This window comes from Mastigoproctus giganteus, chromosome 5 (assembly GCF_048544385.1).
Source record: "Mastigoproctus giganteus isolate SK-2022 chromosome 5, ASM4854438v1, whole genome shotgun sequence".
Taxonomy (NCBI): domain Eukaryota; kingdom Metazoa; phylum Arthropoda; class Arachnida; order Uropygi; family Thelyphonidae; genus Mastigoproctus; species Mastigoproctus giganteus.
This window is the reverse complement of record NC_143579.1, coordinates 86,558,107-86,577,205: the sequence shown is the minus strand read 5'-3', so window position 1 is coordinate 86,577,205 and position 19,099 is coordinate 86,558,107. Positions and strand designations below refer to the sequence as shown.

At 36.5% G+C, this 19,099-nt stretch overlaps 1 protein-coding gene across 1 annotated transcript in view; it reads right to left on the bottom strand.

Moving 5' to 3' along the window:
- Positions 1-19,099, bottom strand: part of LOC150085542 (mitochondrial coenzyme A diphosphatase NUDT8-like) — a 95,185-nt gene extending 76,086 nt beyond the window's left edge. Inside the window, exons 1-2 of the mRNA XM_090374595.1 lie at positions 18,883-19,099; positions 7,777-7,861 (exon numbers count right to left, since the gene is read on the bottom strand). Of these exons, the coding sequence (XP_090230721.1) occupies positions 7,777-7,861; positions 18,883-18,885 (88 nt within the window). The 5' untranslated portion in view covers positions 18,886-19,099. The remainder of the gene's footprint in view (positions 1-7,776; positions 7,862-18,882) is intronic.

Genomic DNA, 19,099 nt, shown 5'->3' with positions numbered 1-19,099 from the left:
AGCACATACACCATAGGCTTTCTTGCACCATGTGGCCATTACTAATACTAATACTAACACTACTAGATAAGATTTAATATAAAGAAATTTTAAATTAATTTAAAGACAAGTTCCAAAAAAGACATCAGCTCATATAAAATGGCACAAAAAAGTAGGTTGCTATATATGGCAGCAAAAGACTCTTTGAACTGGGGTAACAATTGCAGCTGACCTTATTCCTGTGGAGAGCAAGGGAGTGCATGTAAACAACTTAGAAAAACTTCTTATTCTTTTATTAATTTAACAACTCCTCCTTCAGAAAGATGTTTTTCAGACTGCACTTGACGTTATAGCTACCATAAACTATTTTTGTTTACACAAAACTAATTTCTAACAAGTCAGTGGCATCCTTCAGGAAGTAGGGATGCTGGGTGGTAAGAGGCAATAATAAGGGCAATAATCTGACAGCTCTGCCAAGATTTGTATTAAACATACAGAATGACAATATTTATTTCTCACCGGGTGAAAAAGAACTTTGTAATACATATTTGTAATAAACAAATATATTTAAATAGAAAAGCCTATCCTTTCAGGGGAATGGTATGTGCTTCATATAAACGAGTACTTTTATAAAACAAGTTTGTATTAACGAGATTTTACTGTAGTTGGAATAGAAAAAAGAACCAACAGTTGACAGTTTTAATTTCAATTATAATTATTTTTCTTTACAGTGAATTATATTGAAACATTCTAGATACAAAGTAGGCTGATTTTCACAATCTTGACAAAATGTTTTAACTTTTTTTGCCTTCCAGTCAGCTTTCTTTCCTTCTTTTTCAGAAATTTTCTTGTAACACTCCCTGCAACATTTTCTAACTTTCCTTGCTTGACCTTCCATTTTACAAAAAGTATGAATCCTGCCAGGTGCCTTTGTTACTTTTGTAGTAGTCTCGCTATTCAATAAACCGTATATTATACTTTCTCCAGAATTGAAGGATGGATAGACAATTATTAGTCCCAAATTTACTCTGTAAATTTGGGACCAAAGATGATCTCCATTGCAGTGTTTTTATACCATTTTATGGTTTTACTGATAATAACATTGTGTTTCTCGATTTTTTATCCCTTTCTATTGTTCTTTCCTGTCTCAATAATTTTACACTGATGAGTTTTGCATGTTGTTAGCATCATTACTTTTATCGATCCATTTCGTGATTTTCACTCCTTTGTTATTCTCAGGAGCGATTATGTCTCAGCGTTTCATTTTTTTCCGCTGTAATATTCCTTGGTATTCCTTCTTAGAGTCCCACAGAGAAAGGTTTTCTTTTCTAATAACTCTTGCGCTAGAGGGAAACTGGTGTAAAAATTATCCGAATAAAGAACACATCCTTCATTGAGCAAATTAGCCATCAGTTTCATTGAGACGGCATGGGAATGTCCTTTACCTTCCACTGAATCACCCTTTCCGGCATAAATAGAGATTTCATGAGTATATCCCTCGGGCAAACAATTTATAAAATTTGATCCCATATTTATGAGATCTGTTATGAATATACTGGCAAAAGAGTAGCCTTCCACGCCAAGGAATCAAACTTTTATCAATGACCAAGTTTTTTTCTGGCTTTAACACGCTTTAAAAATTCCTATTGCCTTTATCTAATAAAATTCTGATTTGTTGAGATGGTCTTGTCCGTTGGCAGTTTCATTGTCAGAGAAATACCAATATTTCAGCAGATCTAGGAAATGATCTCTACTCATAGATTTCCTAATGAGATTATTCGAGTATAAATCTTTTTTTGACCACTATAATCTTATATCTTGGACATGAATAATTCTCAATTACTGATAATATTCCAAGAAAATTTCCATTTCTGGTTCAGTGGTTGGTCTAGAATCAGTTTTCTTCTTTTTGGGTGTTCGTATATTACTAGCTGCTGATGACAAATAGTACTGTGCATATCTGTTGGTTTCGGTCACCATCATCTGAAGGATAGCATCGTTTAGAAACAGTTTGTATATGTGGTAAGGTTGGTTCAAATCAACATCAACAAGGATTTCAGCATCTTTATTATATTCATAAATTTAAATTTTAGTTTTTCCTACCTCTTGCCAAATAACATTTTCAGATTTAGACGCATCGGAGATTACTTGAGAATTTGGGTTATTATTTTCACCACTGATTTTATGATATTCATCTGAGGTTTGGATCTTACCATCACCATCACTATAATTGGAATGCATGTCTAAATCATCTAATTCATTCTGACCAGTTGTCGGATTCATCACTAAAGAAATATTGTGGCTTCTCTTTTGTCCGCAAGGCCAATTCTGTTCTTGATGTCCCTGGACAATTTTCATCATGTTTTTGAGCATCTTTTTCTTTCAAAAGAGGTACATCTGAATCATCACTATCACTTATATTCATCAAGCATTCGTCTTTAGCTCGTTTTCCATAAAAAGAGGAGGGGTTTATTTAAAAAATTTTTAGAAATAGGTATCTATAAATACAATAAACGAAAATACAAAATATCTAATGAGTTTACCTCAATCTCTAGATTATAATGATAAAAGAAATGTTCTCCACACGTGCACGTATTTGAAATGAAGTCAATAACTATTGTCAGTCTCACAGAGTACGAACAAATTGGAAAACAATGCTCGTGGTGGTACCAGGAAATAATTCTAGAGTGCGCATTGGCGACTCACTGGCACTTATCCCCGTTCATTGACAATAATTAGCGCCACAGGGCAGAGAGAACTACCGGTGGGTCACTATCATATTTTCACGAAAAACAAATGACAACCCGTTTTTCTTGCGCATACTGTGTTATTTGTCACGTAAATGAACCAAATTAAGAAAAAAACAGTCGTCATTTGAGAAATAAAAATCGTGAGTCTATCTGTAAGAAAGGCTTTGTCTTGTGTTAAGCTCCCCATAGTTCAAGCAAAACTTGTTTATAGTAAGGAGATAAACAACAAGTGGATCAAGGCCATTCATTAGACCTTCCAACTCCATACACTGTGGAGTGAGAAGATGAAGCCTAGTAAGTGATCTTGATCCACTATTATTTTTCTTTATATTATGATGAGTGCCAAAGGTAGTGTCCTAAAATGTAAGTATACTTAAGTCCGTGTGTGGGCACACATGCGCACACAATAACAATTTTGTTATAAATAAAAGAAACAGAGGTATTGGTGGTTTGATCTGGCTTGTCTTTTTTTACACATTTTAGAAATAGGTCATTAGCATACAAAAATACTGAAATACGAATTTCACAGATTGCTACAAACTGGATTTCTTATACAGTATACTGGGTTTAACTTGTGCCTGTTTGACTTTCTCAGGCAGCTAGTTCCAGTGGCTGCTACTATTCTTAGCATCCATTTTTATTTTATATACATACAGGCACTCCTCTACTTATGTACAAACAACATGTACAACTCACAGATACGTACACAAACATACTGTTGTGTTCGGTTATAAGAATCAATTTTGAACACCTTCGTGATATTTTTCTAAAGCAGATTTCTGGAGGTCACCACAATAAAACAATAGCAGTTTCCGGTTTATTGGGCTTTTCTGTTAGTGCAATCTATTAAAAATGGGTAGTAAACTCGATCTTTTTTGCATTTGCGATGATACCAATAGCTGGAATTCTGTGGAATTTTAAGTTATTATGGTGAAATGTGCTTCCCCTTCACTGAAATCTTCAATCATATAAAAAACATAAATAAATTTTCAGAATCTTCTCTTCATTCCTATTTTTTGAGCTTCGTAAAGTTATTCCGTATCTCACTTGCATGTATCGTGTTAGTTGCAATTGATTCTTATCTTTTTTACTGTTTTAAATTTTAAACCCCCCCCCAAATGTGAGTGAACAGAAACATCAACTAGTTAGTACGTACATATTACAGTACATACTAATTAAGCTATGCACGTAAGCGTAAATTTATTTTTATTTTGCTAACCTGTGGGAAATATTCTTCCGATTTTAATGCATCATTTAATTTTGTTAAGTTGGAGAAAGTAAAGTGTAAATTTGTGCGCTAAATATTTACTTTTATAGCCTGTGGATAATATTTCTCCTATTTTCACTTATTAGAATAGCCGTTTAATACAATTAAAATTCAGTTCGCAAACGTGTTCACAATGACCAGCGTTTATTACATATCATATACAGCAGTGAACAGTATTTTATTTTGGAGAGTCCATTGTAAAGTGATTTGATCATAGATTAAATTAAATTACGTATTGTATTTAGATTGTAACAAATCATAAAATGCTGTACATGATGAAGTTTGTTGGGGGTTCTAATCTCAGTGCATTGTACTGTACTGTATATGTATTTTGTATCAACAAGAGCGAAGTTGGACTTTAAAAAATACTGATTAAATACACAAGTCGAGGAGTGCCTGTATAAAAAAAGAAAGTAGTGAAAATGAGAGTGTAAATTTAAAAAAAAAATGAGATTTAAAAATATATATCTTTTTTTAGAGATTTAAAAAAAAAAGACTAAGACATTGATAATAAAAAAAATAAAAAAACACCCAACAACCACGATAACAGAAACCAGAAAAATAGAAGACTACTAAAGAAAATCAGACAAGCAATAATGATTTGGAGAAAAATTAGTTAAAGATAAAAGTAATAGAAAGAAGACATAAAAGAAAATAAATGAGTAAAAAAAAAAAAAAAAAATATATATATATATATATATATATGTGTATGTGTGTGTGTGTGTGTATAAGAAATAATAATAATAATACAAGATGTGATACTAAGGAAAAGGATAATGCTGCATGCATTACAAACAACCACAGTATTATGTAGCTCCTCATTCCATTACTTTAAATTTTGTTCTTCTTTATTATTTTCTACTTTTCTTCAATCTTTTATTTTTCTCTAAATAATATCTAAAACTACATACAGCAGGTGCGTCAAACTCATTTCTGTCGTGGGCCACATATAAATTTTCTTAAATATTATATATTGATTCAGGATTCAGTAGCATAATCAGGATAATTAAAACTCATATGTAATTAACATTTAAATTTTTATTCAGATCTACAGAATACAAGTAATTTAGAATTTAGTATGTATAGTGAAGAAATGGGAGTAAAGTGGCTGTTGATGAACTGGTAACCAAAGGAGCGCAAGGCAGCCAAAGTAACACACCTCTATTAGTTAGAATTTACAAAGACTGAAGATGGATTTTGTAACAATAACAATTTCCGAAACGTTTCCTAATAAATTGTAACTAAGAGCGGTGTGTTACTTTGGCTGCCTTGCGCTCCTTTAGTTTTAGTATATATAATTGTTATATTTTTATTTAAAAATTAAATATATTTATGAAAATAATTAATTTGTTTTCCCAGAAACCTGCGAGTGTTTACCCCCTACTAGTTTTTCAACATCAGGAGTCAAAGATTGGGAACATACAATTTTCAGTACGTCGGAAAGATGTTTATCTGTCAGTCTCGATCTATACGCCGTTTTATTTAATTTCATACATGGAAATAATTGCTCGCATAAGTATGAAATTCCGAAAGTAGCACATAATTTGTGCAGCAAACTTTTTAATTTCCAGGTATTTTTCACCTAAGTAAGAATATATTTTTGAAATTCATAATTCTCGACATTTGTCTTTCAAAAATGAATCATTTTGGAAATCAATTAATTCCAGTTGAATCAAAGTGGGAGCTTTTTCGATTTCAAATGAAAAAGGTCCAACAAAAAGAGAAAACATATCTTCTAACTCTTTAAAATCATTAAAACGCTTATTGAATTTGATTTCATCAATTTTGTCACAATATTGTGAGAAGAGCAATTTTGATTTTGTGTTTTTAACTGCTCACAAGTAGGAAAATGGGTCAAAACGTCTTATTTTAAACGATTTTTAAAAACGTTAGTTTTTGTACAAAACTTGCTATTGCATTGTACATGTTCGTTATTAACTTATATTTACTTTGCAATGAAATGTTAAGATTATTGAGGTGGCTTGTAATATCAATTAAAAATTCCAAATCCTTAATCCACAAAGGATTTTTTTATAACTAATACATTTTCATTTTTCAAGAAAGTACATTTTCATTCTGTACTTTCAAGAAAAACTGTTATTTCCTCCAAAAACATATAAAATCTCTTTAAAATTTTGTGGCATGATAACCATCAAACGTCTGTATAATAAGGAAGATCATCAAACTCAGATTCTAAATCTTTAAGAAGAGTAGCCAATGGTTGAGTGCTCTCGCTCGAATAAAGTTGATTGTTTTTGTTACTGTTTTCAATACATCTTCCATTTTTAAACACAGAACTTGATGAATAAGGCAGTGGACAGCCATGGTTTTCGGTTTATATGGGTACTCAGCTTGTAATTTTCTAATCAATTTTGACACAAATCCTCGATTTTCACCTGTCATTGATTTAGCACCGTCGGTTGTTACAGACACATGTCTGTCAAGTGGAAGCTTACACTTTTCAAAAATGCTCCACACAGCAGCAAAAATATCTTCGTCAGTCGTAGTTCCAAGAAGAGGGATAACTTCCAACAATTCTTCGGTGATCCTCGTGTTATTATAGCAACCACAAAAAAATACAGCAACTTGAGCAACATCTCGTATATCTGTACTTTCATCAATCGCAATTGAAAAGAACAAGACTTCTGTAGATATATCCTGTAGTTGTGAACTGATGTTATCTGACATTTCGCTAATTCTCTCTACCACTGTATTTCTTGATAATGAAATATTGCGAAATGATTGCACTTTTTCAGGACAGACAATTTCGGCTGCTTTTATCATACATTCTTTAATTAACGAACCATTCATGAACGATTTTGAACGTTTTGCTAACAAATAGCTTATTTCGTAACTTGCTCTTTCTACTGATTCATTAGTTTTCATGAATTTTGTAAATACTTGTTGTTGACTATGAAGTGTTTTCTTCATTGTTTTTAATTTTTCTTCTCTTATTTTTCCTTCGAAGCCCGAATATTGTTCCTTATGATTAGAGTTATAATGCCGCTTAATGTTGTATTCTTTAGCAACACTAATATTTTCCTTACAAATTAAGCATGTAATTTTACTGTTCACTTCCATACAAAAATAGTTCAGCTCCCACTTTTCTTGGAATTTTCTTCCTTCATTATCAATTTTTCTTTTCTTGACCGGTGCTGAAAGCGACATTTTCTATATAAATTCTATAGTTGAAATTAAAATTATAAAATTAAAAAAACAATTACTTAGGTATTTGTTAAATTATAGATAGCAAACACAAACAGATCCCGACAAAGAAACTAGTACGAATGAAGTATCTTTTCGATAAAATTATAAAAAAACGCTGAATTTGCAATATTAGTTTAAATGTAAAAGAAATTTAGATTAAGATTTCTCCATTTAAAAATATTTAAAAAAATAAAATGTAATTCTTTTATTTTTAAAGAAATAAACTAAAAAGTTACAATGTTATTTAAAGATAATTTCAATTTTCATTCATTTGAAATTCCTATTTATATTTTTAGTTCTTTCTAATCAAGGCTCCATTGATCCAGTCTTTTTTTTAAAATTATTATCAATTAAAATGATTATTTTTATATTTATTACAGAGGTTTTTTAATCCTTATATTCTAGAATTATAAATAGGTACTTTTTAATTGTTTACTTTAACATTTTATTTTTGGGCACCGCGGGTCACAAAAATTTTGTCGTGGGCCGCATCCCCATAGAAAAATTGATATACAATATGTGCATGTGTACATATATATATATTACTTATTCTTTATAAATGCACCAACTCACCTGTAAATTCTTGCTGCAGTGCTCGAACAAAAGCTCGTCCAACAACCTGAGCTCCCATAACGATAATTTGTGCAAGATACTTTGCCTAAAACAAAAACTATTTTACTTAAAGGTTAAAAAACTACATTACAAATCTACATACTGCAATTTAAAATAAATATTTTTTTAAATATTAGAAATTGTAGGCAATAAAATTATGAATGAAAAGCAGACCAATTAATCAAAGTTAAAAAGTGGTTTAGGGCTAAAAGTCTCAGACTACAAGAAACTTACTAGATGAACAAGTTAATGCAAAGCATTATTTTAGTCCGTATTAAGTCAACAAAGTAGGTCAAATAACATTGTGTTTGTTACATTATCATTTATGAGCGAGATTCCCTGATACTGCACTATCCTGAATAAGCAACACATCACCAGTAGATAAGACTAATGTTATTGATGCTCGACGGATACCGCCACCCACACTGCACCATTTCGCAACTTGCTGGTCTCTCATCAGTGGGTGGGTAGATACCCTGGTGTTACAATGAGTGACAACCCAGTTATGAATATAACATCACAATATGAACTTGTGAAGGTGTTCACAATATGACATGTATGAATTTACTGAGTACCTTGACCAGTGTAGTCACGTGAATAGTGATATTTGTTGACATTGGACTTGAACTTCTGCAGATTGTAATTTTCAGGAAATACGTATGAAGGAAGGTTGTTCCAGAAAACGGCAGTTGAATGAATAAATGAGGAAGATGAAAAGTTGGTTCTGTGGGTTTGAAGTTGGACAGTAATTGGACGTTGGCTGGTGGCAGCACATGTTCGGACTGTTTTGAAAGAGAGAGAGTGGGAATTATAGAAGCCAATTCAGAAGAACAGTGCCCATGGAAGTATCTGTAGAAGAGGCATGCAGCAGAAACATACGTTTATGATGAGAAAGCGAGTGAAGAGACTCTGTTAGAGAAGAATCATTAATTAACCTAACTGCCCTCTTCTGAATGGAATCAAGAAGTCTGAGAGGTTTTGGGGGCACCACCCCAGTTGTGGGAACAATATTCCATGGCAGGGCGGGTTTGCGATTTATACAGAGTGAGCAGCTGTTTGAAAGAAAAGTAACACCGAGAGCAAAAGAGAAAACCAAGTTTTTTAGATGCAGAGGAAGCAATATTTGTAATGTGCTTGTGCCAAGAGAGATTAGAAGTCAGGTTAATCCCCAAAAGAGATATATCATTTTGCCTATAAATCGGAGTGTCACTAAAGATAAGCATAGGAGCAGAAGAATCCTTTTTGCGAGATATAAGACAAGACTGAATTTTAGAAGGGTTGAAATCAACTAAGTTGTCTTTGCCCCACTGGAGAATTCCCTGAAGATCGGCATTTAAGGAATTGGTAGCACATTTTCGAGAAGTTTAAGCTGATTGAGGACAACAAAGTTTCTCAAAATGGAAAGTGCAATGCAATGTGCTATGATCGGCAAAACTATGGATAGGATTTCCAGTGAATGGAAGAAGGTCATTAATATACAAGAGGAAAAGAGTGGGGGAAAGAACTGAACCTTGGGGGACACCGGTATTAGTGGAGAAGTTAAAAGACAGAGAGCAATCTACCATCACCCTCAGTGAGCGATCAGAGAGAAAACTGGATAACCAATTACTAAAAACAATTGGCAAACCATAAGATGGAAGCTTGTTTAGAAGACCTTTATGCCAAACACGATCAAAAGCCTTTGAGATGTCAAGAGCAACTACTTGTATTTCACTGAAACTTTCCATTGAATTAGTCCATAAATGGGTAACATAAGCCAGAATATCACCAGTGGATCGACACTGACGGAATCCATACTGGTGATCGTCGATCAGATGGAAGGTTTCTAGGTAGTTTAAGAGATGGCGGTTAATTGATTTCTCCATTACTTTAGAAAGAGTAGAAGTAATTGCAATGGGATGATAATTGGATGGGAGGGATTTGTCACCCTTTTTTAGGAACTGGCTGGATATGAGCAAATTTCCAAGCAGAAGGAAAAGTACCTTTGGAATAAGAAAGTGAAAAAAGGCGGCAAAGAATAGGAGTAAGTTCAGAAGCACAGGTTTTGAGAACAAGTGGAGAAATATCATCAGGACCTGGAGCTTTCTTAACATCAAGATTCATCAAAATCCTTCTGATGTCCTTTTGACGGAAGACCACAGGAGGAATTGAATGGAATGTGTTGGGAATGGTGGGAGGTGTTTTACCAAGATCATTAATACATGAGCTGGAAGAAAAATGGGATGCTAGCAGGTCAGCTTTATCCTTGGCTGAAGTGACAACAGAACCATCTGGTTTGGACAGAGGTGGGAGCAGAGATGGGCAAATGTTGCGGCCAATAGCTTTGGCAAGAGACCAGAATGCTCAGCTACCATTAGGGCAAGAAGCAAGTTTTCTACTCTTAGACTGATAAAACTCTAGTTTTGACTGATTAATAACTGCTTTACAATTGTTGTGAGCTTTGGTGTAGGCAGAAAATGACACTGAAGAATTAGAAACAAGCCAATTACGATATGCAACATTCTTCTCTTGAACAGCCTTAGCATATTTATTGGAAAACCAAGGTTTAGATAAAGGACGAGATTTTAAAGTGGAGTGTAGGATAAAGGATTCCATTCCTGCAAGAATAATTTCACTGACACGATCTGAGCAAACGTTGACATCAGAAGTTTTGAAACAGTAATCCGACCAAGGAAAAGAAGAAAAGAAGTCTCGCAGGTCATCCCATTTTGCATTCTTGTATTGCCAAACAACACGAAGTTGGGAATAGCCATGAGATAAAGGTTCCATTGGAGAAGAGACAATCACCAAGTTGTGATCTGAAGTGCCAAAAGGAGCTCTCACTTCGACCGTGTACTTAGAAGGGTTGTTTGTGAGAAAAAGATCAAGCGTATTGGCTGTATGATTAGGATTGTCTGGTATTCGTGTAGGTAAATGAACAATCTGTGCTAGGTCATTAGTAATTGCAAAAGCTTCAGCATCTCGACCTGCTGGGTCGGTGTGACTAGAAAATGGAAGCCAGCTGGAGTTGTGAACATTAAAATCACCAAGGAAAATTATCTCACTGTTAGGAAAGTTGGACTGGAGAAAGTCAAGTTGCAAAGAGAGGAAGTCAAAGAGCTCCAAGTGATTAGTGGAGATGGGAGAACGGTAGAGACAACAGATGAATTTGACACAATGAGGTAGAGAGATTTTAAGCCAGAGAAGATCAAAGGGAGGAGATTCCAAATTGCCAAGTCTCTGACAGGGAATATCAGAACGGACATATGCACAAGTACCACCTTTGAGGCGAAAGGAATAATACAGCGAATAATTTCGGCATTTTAGATGAGCAGTAGTTGAATCAACCGATAACTGAGATTCTGTCAGAAAAAGTACATGGAGTTTGGCAGACTGCAAGTGAAAATGGACATCATTGAGATTAGAATTGAGACCACGTATATTTGTGAAATGAATTAGGAAGTGCTTGGGAGGTTTAGATCTTTCCGCAGATAAACTTGCTCTATTAGTTTGACAATTCATAGTGTATTCAATGGTAAGAAAAAGCGGGTGGGACATGCTGTATGAAGTAATGAAATTTTTGGATATGGCGTACACGTGGTAAGAATATACCCCGATCCTTGACATAACGTGGCCTCGACAATGCTCCCCGCATAAACACTACTCGGACTCCCTCCAGTCTCTATCTGGCAGAGTAGAGGTAGCAAGATTATACACTAGCTGATCCAGAAGCCTCCTAGAGAGTTACCAATAGGTTCGGTCCGGTGTACTAACTAGCGGCCGGCCTGCGAACACCATTTTAGAGCTGTACCCTCGAAATGTAAGGAATATTGGATCTCGCCACGACGTTCATCATAACCTCAAAAGTCATCAATCATACTGCATAATGGAAGAGATAGGGAAGGGTTGAATAGATACTTAGCTCTACAGACTAAACGTGGGTTCCACCACTTCAAGTCTCCAATAAGCAAAGTTGTGGTATTTCACCGGTTGATGAGAGTCATCTACCACCTAGTACTGCCTGGTAACATAGACGGTCGGCATTCCTCCATGTGGTGTGGGTGCCACACCTCGACCTCTGCTTACGTTGGTTCACACCTGGGTGGTCACCCACCATGTACTCGTGCATGGAGGTTATACCCAGGATTACTAACAGTCCCACCATCTTGAAGGGGCAAGCAGAGGATTTGGCTGTCACAGAACATCCGGACTTCGCCGAAATTGGGTCCACTTGACTTGAGTGTCACCCGAATATCCGTTCCATCAGTGTTTTAGACTCCCAGGTAGCAAGTGCAGCTTGTCTGGGATATCTGAGAGAATGTCTGTGACAACCTCAAGGACCATTGTCTGCATACAACATACATTGTATAACAATACACACCGCTGGGGGATTTGATATTACGTAGATGGATAGGCCGAAGACTGGGTGAAGATTATTTTGAGTGTTGTTAAATTTAGTGTGTGGAGCATTTGCGTTGTATATAGATAGAGTAGGAGGGGAGACAGAAGACTGGAGGATAAAAATAGAAGTATGGGAGCGATAGAGGAGGTGCCCCCAGTTAGTGAGGCATACCCATGCCTCACCAGAGAGGAAAGGGGTTTGGGCAAGGGGGAAAAAAGGTGTCTCTTCTCCACCTTGGTAGGTTTGGAAAGGAATCTAGTCAGGTGTTCGATTCTGATCTCCAACAAGGCTTGATGGCAGCAAAGCTGCATGGTTCAGATCCGTGTGGCCTTTTTGCAGATTCAGGGTTCAGTCAGTCACAGAGTTGTAGACCATGTCTTTTTATTCTCCTTGGAGGTTCAGAATTTGTTGTGGGAATAGTAGCTTGTCCCATTTTATATTGTCGTTATGTTGCTTGTTCCATTTTTAGTTGCCTTTTGTTACTTGTTCCTCCTCTGCCATTTTGGTCTGCGGGTCTTTCTGCGTTTGTCATCCATTTAGTTTCCAGTTGTGTTGTTATTTGCTTGTTGGGCCAGTGTGGCTCAGCATCTGTCAAACAGTTTCTGTGCAAATTCAGTGAATGCCATATATGGTTTTTTATCATCCAGGATGAACTGCTCCTGCTGGGTGAATGTTGTAGTCTTGTCACTAGCTGGCAGTGGATGTCATCATATTGGTGGCAGTCAAACATTAGGTGTTGCCAAGTTTCTGGATCGCCACAAGTACAATTTGGATTTTCAGTTATTCCCAGAGTTGTTAGTTTGGTGTTTAAGGCACCATGTCCTGTGAGCAGGTATGTCACAAACAGACCAGGTGCGTACCAGGTTGGTAATTTAGGTTGGACTCTATCTACAATTGGAAAGAACTTTGTTATCTGACCTTTGATGGAGACATCTCATCGTGCCTGCCACATTTGCAGCAAGTGGGTCTGGAGTCTTCTTTTTTCCGTAATGCGGTTATTTCCTGAATAACCGCATTACGGTTATTTCCTGAATCTCTGTTGAAGTCAAGGTGTGAACAAGCATTGCCTTTAGCGAGCTCATGGAGGATGCCTCTCCTCACCACCTCTAGGTCTAAAGGGAGGGTTCCAGCTATGACGTGCATAGCATATGTGTGCTCACTGTGCCGCAGGTGCGAGCGCAGTGAGTAGCATGATTCTATGTATGGAATCAAGTATTCTTAGGTATGCAGCTGTACTTGCTTTTTGTACCAGGCACATTACTCAAGGTGTGGCCTGACCATTGCCTTATACAAGGGAATAATCACCTCCCTATCCCTGCTAGAAAAATTCCTGTATATCATTGATAAGACACCATGACCTACTCTTGCAGCCAGTCTGCACAGCTCAGAGAACATCATATCTGCCTGCACAATTACCCCCAGGTCCTTTTCATTCTCTACCACTGTCAGTGTAGTACCACAAAGTTGATACATTGCTCTGGGGTTGCTGTTTCCCATATGTAGTATTTTACATTTGTCAATGTTAAACTTCATTTGCCACCTCTCAGCCCATCTGCTCAACCTTTCCAGATCCTGTTGCAGCAGCACAGCGTCAGTAGGTTCCTTAAAAACCCTGCCAACCTTTGTATTGTCTGCAAACTTGGACATTAAGCTTCATATACCATCATCAATATTATTTATAAATACAGAAAACAACAATGGACCCAACACTGAACCCTGAGGGACTCCACTAATAACATTAGTCCACGATGAGCAGTGTCCATTAATTACCACTCTGTCTTCTGCCACTCAACCATCCCTTTATCCATAGCAATAATTTGCCACCAATGCCACACTACTCCAATTTGTGCAGCAGTCTTCCATGTGCAACAGTATCAAAAGCCTTTCTAAGATCCAAATATATAATATCAAAGTTATTCCCTGCATCCAATTCTTTTGTGACTACATCATAGTATCATAGTATCCAATTCTTATTATACTCACCAGAGTCATTAGGCCTATAGCACACTCCTCTCAATTTTGATCTCCCAATGCTTATGTCACACCAAACTGACTTGACACTGCACTGTCCAGCGATGTCAACTGGCTTCACTTCCTTGGATTTCATGTGTTTCTTAACTAATAGCATAACCCCTCCTCCCTTCCTATCCTGTCTATCCTTTCTGTAGACATACTCCCCAAATTACAGTTCGCCTTACTTATATCTGTGTGACACCACGTCTCTGATATCCCAACAATATCCACCTTTGATGCTTTGAGCAATACCTCAAATTCATCAAATTTATTTACCAAACTCCTAGCATTGGGGTACACGCAAGTATACATGCACCTGTTCTTTTTCTTAGCTACCCTAACACAACCCATGTGTTTACTTGTACCCCAATGACTCCCAGCAGTCTCTGAAATATCCTGCATCTTATTTTCCAAGCTGCTGCTCATTCCAATAGAAGCAGTGCAAGAATCACTTTCACCTCTGCCAGTGGCTACTGTTAATCTGTTAGTCCTTGTATCCCCCCCCAATCTAGCAGCTTTCCGACCCACCTAACACTGCCCCGATAGCATCAGCAAACATTCTTGCACCCTTTCTATTTAAGTGTATCCCAAGCAGTCTCTCCTGTTAACAAGTACAGACTGGGCTGAAATAAATTCTACCCCTTGAGCCTTGCACAATCTTTTCAGGGCCAAATTGATCGACAGGGCCCTCATCATATACTCCCTCCTATCGTGTCTGGGCAGAATTGCAGACACTTTCAAATTCAACCCTAATTCACAGTTTTTTTTTCAAAAGTGACCTGTACGATGAGTTATAAAATTCAAACCTATATCATGGAACTGTTTTGATGAGAGCCTAAGAGATCTACATTTGGCAGAGATTCAGAAACGGGTACCCCTTCTAGGCTGCTAGCGATACAGCCGTGATTGACGGGTGTTGACTCCGCCTATCGTCACGTGATCTCCTTAAGAGACGGATGCAGCCGGCATGGGAGAACATGCACTGCGTGCCACGTACCTAACGGCACTGGAAACACGAGGCACCTTGTGCCGCACTTGTTACTTGTGGTGTTTTGATATCACGTGGTTGCGAGGTTTTTCTGGGTTACAAAACCCAATACGAAACCGAAAAATTAAAAAAAATGATCTATCGTTTATTGGTATTGTTCTCAGCTGAATAATTCTGGGGTGTGGGGGCTGGAGCCCCCCACATAGACGGGGGTCTGGGTGCGGTAGCCCCCAGAAAAAAAAGTAAAAAAATAATAAAAATTAATTTTTTTTTAAAAAATAAAGTAACTTAACTCTGTGATTGGCTGATTACGATTGCGTAATCACATTTTGGTCAGTTCTTGATTTGTGCGAGTGCCTGTTGCTTGCTGCTGTGAAATCTCCTTTGTCACAGCAAAGTAAATGATCAGTTCAACTCCTACCTCGAAGAGTATATGTGGCGAAGGAAACATTCCGGCAACAGCAATTTAACTATGGAATTTTTAAAAGCTGTGAGCTTAGTGTATTCAATCCTCGTTCAAACCGAGGATTGAACGAGGACACCCGACCGATGAGGTGAGTGGTTTTTCTTTGTCTCAGTTCAATCTGATTGTTTTTCATAGAAATAGCATAGAAAAACATGCATTTTTGTTTGCTTCGTAAAATTTCCCCTAAAAGCACCTTTTATTTTTCAGCCTTTCTCATTGTTAATGCTCGTAAAATAGCATAGAAAAACGTGCATTTATGTTTGTAAAATTTCCCCTCAAATTATGTTTTATTTTTCTTGTTTTCAGTCTTTCTCATTGTTAAGGCTCGTAAAGTAGCCTAGAAAAACGTGCAATTATGTTTTTTTCTAATGTTGATTTGGCATTGCTTTTCTTCGTTCTATTTACCCTAAAATTACCTTTTCAGCCTTTCTCATTGTTAATGCACGTAAAATAGAATAGAAAAACGTGCATTTCTGTTTTGTAAAATTTCTGGGTTACGAAACCCAATACTAAACCGAAAAATTAAAAAAATGAACTATTGTTTATTGGTATTGTTCTCAGCTGAATAATTCTGGGGGTCTGGGGGCTGGAGCCCCCACATAGACGGGGGTCTGGGGCAGTAGCCCACAGAAATAAAAGTAAAAAAATAATAAAAATTAATTTTTTTTAAAAAAATAAAGTAACTTAACTCTGTGATTGGCTGATTACGCAATCGTAATCAGCGAAAAAAAGAAGCATTTATGTGTTCACTGGCATCAAAAATTATCGTTGTTAACGCTCGCAAAATAGTCTAGTTATGTACGGGCGAGAAGAATCAGTGATTGCATTTCGTGTAAATTTTTGTTTCTTGGTTTTTTAAAAATTGCTTTTTCTTCATTTGTTTTCAGCCGTCATATTTGTTGCTGTGCCAAGTGCCGTCCGCGTGTCATTTTAAATCCACTGGGCGAGGAGAGGAGAGGGAACGCAGTGAGTGGGCGGAGTCACAACCCGTCAATCCTCTCCTCGCCGCCATTTTGAAAGGGGTACCCGTTTCTGAATCTCTACCGTACATTTTTATCAAGAAAACTGAATTTTGTAATAAATGAAAAAAAAAAAAAAACCCCAGGTGGTTTTTTTTTTTTTTTTCTTCAAATAACTAAAACCAGTACTTTAGATGAACCTCATCTCCAACCAAACTGCACAGAAGAGGTGGCTCTCCCCACCTTTTCAGAAACTTATCAGACCTTAAACCCCATTTTTCCAACTGTAAAAACCTTTGCATGGAACCAGATATTGTTTGTTTCAAGTTTCAGAGGATACCACCACCCAGACGATCCCCTAAAGGTCCCAAACCTTTTCTGTTTTCAAAGCTTCTACACATGATATTTTGCCTCTGTAATTAAAAATATTACTTGCAAGTAAATTATCTCCTCTAGTGTTAACTGTCTTATCCTCAAAAATCTACAAATTCTCTTCCAAACTTCCTGCGCGAATCAACAGTAATAAAATAAATGGTATACTGTTTCAATTTCAGTACAAAATTGGCATAATCTGTTGCCTGTCTGACTAAATCTATAAGTGATATCATTTACTGGTATGTTTCTGGAACCAATCCTCCACGAAAAGTCAATACGCTATGGGTAGTTTCCACCAATTTTTAGATTTTTAAAAAACAACTATGCATTATGGTTTCCTAAATTTGGCTTTTCTGGATTTTCTGAGTTAAACAGCGTCTGGCAAAGTCGTTTTAAACCACCCTTAAAAGGATCTATATCTTTCTCCCTTAACTGTGTGCACATATACCGAATTTTTTTGAATATATAGGAATTGTCTCTGCTTTTGGCCCTAGATAATTGCCGCCTTTAATTAAGGCTGTATTAAATCCCATAAAATATTTTATCAGTACCACTACTAAATGGTTAGATTGCACCATATTAGCCATGTCCAGCAATCTCTTACAGCTACACCGCAAATTAATTTTTGGTATACTTCTTCCCCAATCTTCCCACGGTAAAAATAAAAATTTCTGCACTATCTCTTGCTGTTTTCCTCCCTATAGAAACTGAAATGTTGGAACGTCTCATTGTCCTAGCTGTGATTCCCGTTATAAACACCGTGTATAAGATTATAGGAAGAATTACGGTTCTAACAATGATGGATTTGTTCTCAAAAGAAAGTTGTCCTACTTCCCACTCTTTTAAACTTTCCCGTATTTTAGTGGTGAGCCCTCCTACAGGTAGCATGGGACTCTCTAAACGGAATTCCCAATATTTGAATCGATTTATCCGACTCCATTTCTCGTTGTGGTAAAGGTCAATGTACCCATTCCCCTAACAATTTGATTCTAGTTTTATCTTCGTTTATGTTTCACCCCAACTTCTTTATTTGACTATTTGGTTTGTTTTTTTTTTAGGAGCATTAGCAACTAAGGCCTCATTTTAGGAAGGATGTAGATTTGCCTGAGCGTGTACAGAGAAGGGCAACAAGATTGGTGAGGGGAATGAAGGGATCCTCTTATCAAGAGAGGCTTAAGTTCTGCAAATTCAAGCAGCTGGAGACTACACACCTGCGAGGTGATCTGATGGAAGTGTATAAGGCCTTGAATGGGTTGAGCACACTGAATTCCGATGGGATTCTCCCACTTGTTCAGATTATAAACCTAAGGGGGCATAAATTCAAATTGAGGAAAGACAGATGTAGAATAGATGTGCAGAAATTTGCCTTTAGCAAGCGGGTGGTTAATTGTTGGAACAAACTTCCATCTGTCATTGTGGAAGTTGATAGGTTAAATAAATTTGAGGAACTGAGCAAACATTTAGATGGAAAGTTTTGTAAATATTTTTTTTTGGCTGATGCTGCATAAGCTCATACACTTGCTTTCTTGCATCACATGCCACTATTACTACTATTGCTACCAACAGAAGCGCATGCCCGGTATGTTAAAAGACATACAGCTGGCCACTGATGAGAGAATCCTGATTATTACATAACAAAAAAAAAAAAAAAAACTTGACAATATTTTATGCCATATATTAATGTTGTTAAATTTTCATTAAAATTTTTCACTATGCAACCCTCTCTAAATCTGTGGTTTCCAGGCAATTGGGTACCTGACTTCAAATTTGTATTCAATTGATCAAAATCGTGAGGCGTACCACATCTTGGTAAGTAAACAAAAGAAGTTCAATATGCTGTAAAGTGTAATTATTCCATTCAATCTGAAGCAAAATATTAACTTACCATGTTCAGGGAACTGAAATGCTAAATCGCATAATATAACTTTCAAGATAATAACGAACGCCCGTTTCGCTTCAGTATGTACTCATATTCTATTCATATAATTATTTTACACAAATGATGCATACCACCACAAATTTCGCTGTATTATTTTGTCTAGAAACATACAAACTATCACACATTTCCTTCTATCAGTACGAATCGCATGGATGTAGTAGCG